At 35.6% G+C, this 6,147-nt stretch overlaps 1 protein-coding gene across 6 annotated transcripts in view; it reads left to right on the forward strand.

Moving 5' to 3' along the window:
- LOC107452524 (uncharacterized) overlaps positions 1-5,896 on the forward strand; it is a 69,146-nt gene extending 63,250 nt beyond the window's left edge. For 3 of the 6 annotated variants that reach the window (XM_071185162.1, XM_071185163.1, XM_043044189.2), the window contains exons 3-4: positions 1,131-1,796; positions 5,077-5,896. In XM_071185162.1, the coding sequence (XP_071041263.1) occupies positions 1,131-1,796; positions 5,077-5,699 (1,289 nt within the window). In that variant the 3' untranslated portion in view covers positions 5,700-5,896. The remainder of the gene's footprint in view (positions 1-1,130; positions 1,797-5,076) is intronic. The other 3 variants (XM_071185165.1, XM_071185164.1, XM_016069016.3) reach the window with 1 other exon arrangement.
- Positions 5,897-6,147: the final 251 nt, after the last annotated feature.

Below are 6,147 nucleotides of genomic sequence, written 5' to 3' on the forward strand. Positions count from 1 at the left end.
GTGTTGGGATTTCAAATCTGAAATTAGTTTTGCCCCTAAAGCTGCAGATATTTTTTTTAAATATCATATTTAGTCTATTTTTAATGGAAATGCGCAAGTTTAAAAACGCTGTATACAACAAGGGATCGCATAAATGTTCTAGGGGCGATCCCCGGCCCAGACACCGGATTTTCGGGATGCAGAAAATCCTCAGCGGCCATGTCGTATGATTATGCGGCATGTAAAAGATCCCTGGAGTGCCTTATTGACTCTTGGCATTTCCGGCAAAATTAAATTCCTTGTGCACTTTAGCATACAAATAGAGTCTCGGTGCTGCCATCTAGTGTGGCAGAAACTAGACGTCCAAATTAACATGACGAACGGTATCTCACCCATTGTGGTGGTCCTGAAAGAGGGGATACCACCACTAGAGAACGCACTAGGTCTGCTCATCGGAAAGACCGATTATGCATCTCATTAGAAATAAAAAAAAACTTTTAGGGGAGTTAATTCACATCATCAGTATTAAAATTGCATCCAAACGCATGCCCGAATATGTTAGCTCTCTCTGTCAGGAAACTCTGTCCTATTTCTCTGACTTATTTAGAAGCACACAAAGAAACAATTCTTAATAGGCCTCTTGAGGTGTGTGAAAAAGGTAGCTATCGACAACGTCAACATTCATCTAGGAAAAGGTACCCCAACTTAGAATCGAGTTAACATGTCTTATATACTAGTGAATTGGAATTGTACTTTTGTAGTGGTAGATGCACTACAGGTGTGTGACGACATTTCCATGTATATATGTTCTTACGCAATTTTAATCTTCATGATGAGATATAACTCCCTTAGTTTTCCTTATAAAAAAGATAAAAAAAGAGACTAAGAATGTCATTAAAAAAACTGCAGCTTGGGAAGAAAAACCGATTGCAGATTTGATATCATTAATGTAAAAAGATACATAGATCCGTTAGAAAAATTTCATTCAACAAACAGGAAAATAAACAAATTGTTCCCCAGTGTTATTCATCATTTTAATTGATTACCTTAATAATTACAATGATTTTAATGCATTTTACATTATATATAAATTGAATTCCTGATATTTCTTAAAAAAAATATTGCAATATTAAACAATTTTCTTAATTTAGCAGGTGGTGGTTATAAAGAAGCCATCTTGAGCTGCAACAACTACATCGACTCAATGATCCAGGATGTCCTGGAAGAAAATGGCGACTATTTCGACCCTCATCCAATCAACGAGAGTCTCTTAACATTTCACAAGAAGGTTGTATTCATTGACTTCAAAGGTGAGGCCAAGCTGACAGAAGGATACATAAGCGGTCTACGAAACCTCCATCGCGTGTCCTCCTGTTATCTGTCATTCGAACAAGGGAGGCTAAAAGTGAGCGCCGAATTGGAAATCGAAAAGATGTTTTTCAATTTCACAGGCTCCGTGAAGGCAATAAACATCAACAAAGCCGTGTCTGGAAAAGGGGTCACTTCAAAGGTGTTTTTGAGTACTGGTATCTCATTGGATGCCGGTGGCAAAGAATCAATTTTAGAAGATCTGAATGTGGATTATATCAGTAACATGACGCTTGAAGTTGAAGGGATGCGATTTTTAGGGTGGATGGAAGAACCGACGAAGACAAACGTCGCGCTGTTTTTCAAAGCGTTGACCGAAAAATTGGTTGAAGTTCAGATGAAGACACTTATGATGGAGAGGATGAAAGAAAAGCCGTTTTCTCTCGAGAAGTTTGACCTAGACATCGGAGATCTTGAAGTTACTACAACCGAAGGCGATGTTCTTATAGGTCAGTTTTTTTCCTAATAATTTTTGATAAAAAAGTTACTGCAGTCAACGTTCTTTATCGAGACCCTATTGCATGAACCCATGTCCAAGAGGTCGTGGGTTTGATCCCGGGAGGCCGGAGTCTCCCCGTGCAGTAAATGGTTACTGATGTACGTTAAATCTGTCGAGTCGCGAAATCCTCTATGTTCCCATAACAAATCAATATCTGAGGGTACTGATCCAGGAGTTTCCTTGTCTTCTGGATTGGTTAAAAATTACAAGGCTACGGAGTTGAACGTTAGTGTCAAACCAAAAATTGAGTTGGCTGTTCAACGCTGAAATTAATGTAAAAAAATAGACCCTTCCAATACATAAATTTCTACTGCTATACCATATACGCAATTTTATTTTAATGCCAACTATATTTTAGTGGCACTATATTTACTCTTAAACACATTGTAGTCTCCTCTCTTTAGTACGACTCCCGTTACAGCCACTCGTACATTAAAACGACCGATGCATCATGTCCCGTTCGCTATATATTGTATTAATTTTTTTGGTGAATTTTCAGTCCCCTTCTATGAATTAAACGGAGGAACAAATGTTTTGTTGCATTTATGCAAATACATACTTGATTTTTCCTAATTCGTGTGGTCCCGCAGTTGACTACTGTAAGGACACGGTTCCCAGCAGAATACAGAAGTCAAGTATCATTGGTTGTGGTCAATAATCTGGTGAGTGACCACTTTGATCAGCCTGCGTAGGGATCGAGGATGTACGGTATCGGTCCACATTAAAGTGTTCTACCGTAAAGTGCTCAATTTCGCATGCAGGTAGTGGAACTACCAAGGCAAGGAAGCCATCTCCTCTGCGGAGGATCAAATTGTGATGGCATGTCTTCGGATCATCCTCAGGGATGTTACCCAGACACTCGCCAGTAAGTCATCTATTGCGACGTAAATAATGTACCTACCTACATAATTCCCGCGTGCAGATTTCAAATTTGAAAATAGTTTTGCTCTCAAGACTAAAGATATTTTTTAAATGACGGTTTCGCCCTTGACACCTTTATCTTCATTGACAATATTCTTATTTAAAAATTTTAATTTCTATATATTTGTTAAATGTATCTATAATTGTATAAGATTTCATTTCTGCTCCGTTAGGCCTAGTTCAAATTCATCCCTGTATCCTCTTTGTGCTGTGCGTATGCTTGATTAGCAAACTAATTTCACTTTTAAATTTAGTGTATGTATGCATCCTAAATTAATGATTAAAACTTTATAGTGCATCTTAAAAATAACTTTAATGACTCTTATACGCTGTAAAATATTTCGATTTACAAATGCAGCCGTTTTTAGTATTGAGGTAAATTTAAATTTTATACAGTGCATGTAGCCATAGTTTCTTCTTTTCTTTTTCACTGTTAGTTTTTTCTTATTATTTATTTTTGTTTGTTTATTTACTCACAGCACATATTTTCATGGTCAATTTATGGTTTCATCAATTATGGTTTCAATTTATCAATTATGAATCATCAATTATGGTTGGTGTCGTATCCTCTATTGAATCATATTTCATGGTGTGCTTGAACAGTTTTTGTTATTTCTATGGCATTAAAAAATACAAATCCTCTTCTGTGGGGTAGTTTAAGAGGTGAAGGCCTGCAGCGACTGCAGGGCAGTTAAAAACATGATATGGTGTCAGTTCCACATTAAGACAGTTGCCACAGTTTTGATATTTTCTAGTCTTATCTGTAGAAATTTTCATGTTTTTATGATGTTTTGTTCTTAGTCTGATGAGAGTAGTGGCTGTCTTCCTATCGATGTCAAGATTAGTTATTTGATCGTGGGCTTTGATTTTTAAAGGGGTGAATAGTCTTGACTTTGCAAAAGCATTTGCATCTGCCAACGTGGTTGGGATTGAATTTTGATTTAGATCTCTGGCAAATTTAGCCAAGGAATCAGCTATTTCATTGAACTCTAGGTTCACATGGGCGGGAATCCACTGCAAGAAGCAATTTTTCCGGAGACGCTGAAGTTGTCCAAGTTGTTCTATGATATTCAGGACAAGGCTTGAGGTACCTTTGCTGAGGGCCTGTAAGGCAGACCTGCAGTCGTTGAAGATGGTGATACCACTAAGCTGCTCCGAAGGTTCAAGATTGATGTACGTTTCGATAGCCGTATCATCAATTATGGAGTCAATTTATGACTTCATTGCAAAAAAATTCTTTTAAAAAAACAAGTATAATTTTAGCAATATTTTTGCACTAATTCTTTTGAACAACTGTTATTTTGTCAATTTTATATATTTTTGTACATTTATTACAGACCCGTGCTTAAAAATGTATTCAGTTTACCTCAGCACCAAAAATGGTGGCAAGTACACGTTAAAATGTTATTACGGTGTGCGTAGCATATCGTACTGTAGTCATAAATTTTAATGCTGTCCAATTTTAAAAATGGTGACAGCTACTTTACGCCAAGTAATACAAAACATATTCTTGATGTTTCACTACTCTAGGAACTATCCTTGGTTCTTGATGTAATGAAATACCTAAAACCAAAAGTTCTTTGTGGTGTTTTATTGTACTGCTTTCGTGTAAAGTAGTTGCCACAATTTTCGGTCTGAAGGTACAGAATTTGTTTTTACCTTTTCAGAATTTTTGGTGTGGAATTACGATACATTTTTTACAGTGTGTGTATCATATTTTGCAATAATTATAAATTTCAATGCTGCTAAATACTAAAAATGGTGAGAACTAAATTACGCCAAGTAATACGAACATATTCTTGATGTTTCACTACTCTAGGAACTATCCTTGGTTCTTGATGCAGTGAAATACCAAGAACCAAAAGTTATTTGTGGTGTTTCCCTACACTACTTCGGTGTAAACAATTGCCACAATTTTTAGAAAACCAAAAGTTATCTGTGGTATTTTACTGCACTACTTTGGTGTGAAGTATTTGCCACAATTTTTGGTGTAATAGGAAAATAAATTTTTTACAATGTGTGTATCATATCTTACAGCAATTATAAAGTTAAGTGTTGCTAAATACTAAAAACGCGGACAACTAATTTATGCCAAGTAATTTAAAAACATTCTTGATGTTTCACAACTCTATAAACTATCCTTGGTTCTTGATATAATAAAATACCAAGAACAAAGGTTATTTGCGGTGGTTCACTGCACTTCTTTGGTGTAAAGTATTTGCCACCAATTTTGATGAATATGCACTAAATTTTTTCCCCAGTGCATTGGATTTTGTTTAATATATGCTTTTTCAATAAATTATTTTCAGGGGAACTCGTTCATTCCAAAGAAGATGCAAACAGCTACATCGGCAGTGTTCTAGAAAACAGATTTCAGTTAGAGGCCGAATACAGCAAATTAAGCTTTAAAGATTCCATCTCCGACGATCGCATAGATAATGTGTACGTTTCAAACGCGACAGACAACTATCTTCTACTCAGGGATGGCCATCTGGATAATCTGACCAAACTCAAACGCATGCATGACTGCTCACATCCAGTTTTGAGATCTTCAAACATAACTTTCATCTGCTATCTTGGATTTCCCAGACTTAAGTTCTTGTATACTGCCGAGTCACATAACGGAGACACAACATCCGCTTTTGACATCGTCGCTCTTATAGATGATACAAGACTTGACGTCAAAATCACGACTACAGTTAAGGATAACATACCTAGTATGCTGGACTTGAAAATCAATAATGTGGGGAAGATTACGGTTAAGGTGGCACATATCATCGCTGATGCTCCGTCTATGCAAGCTGGAAGAACATTTAATAAGGATGTTGTTAAAAACCATTTTTCTGAAAAACTTAGAGAAATTTTGCTGGGAAAGTTGAAAGACGTTTTGGGTTATAGCATTTATAAGACGCCGATTCATTTTATTGATTGATTTGCAAAATGAAGAGTCATAGGTTTGTACGTAAAATGAACTTGTAACACTGAATTTAGTGCACAAAATGATTTTCCGTTCAAAGTATATCACACTAATTACTGTACATGTATGGCTGAAAAAATAAAATAAATTTTTCAAAAAGATTAATAAAATTGTATTGCAAGGAGTTTTAAAGATGAAGTGGTTTCTGTTCATCGTGTGAAATTGAAAATATTTTATTAATTACATTACTCTTTGTATTTTTAAGAGAAAAAAACTAATAGAAATTGTTAGACCTTGCTTATATGAGCATTTAAACTTGTTAATAAACATGGTTTTAATATTTATTTTAATTAATAAGGGGGTATATTCATGAAGACTGTGTTTAATATCTAGTTTGTTTGGTTTCGGAACTTGCAAAACTATTTTTGGCATTATTTTATGGTGGTCAAAATGATACTAAGGT

The sequence above is a fragment of the Parasteatoda tepidariorum genome, chromosome 9, assembly GCF_043381705.1.
Source record: "Parasteatoda tepidariorum isolate YZ-2023 chromosome 9, CAS_Ptep_4.0, whole genome shotgun sequence".
NCBI classification, from domain to species: Eukaryota; Metazoa; Arthropoda; class Arachnida; order Araneae; family Theridiidae; genus Parasteatoda; species Parasteatoda tepidariorum.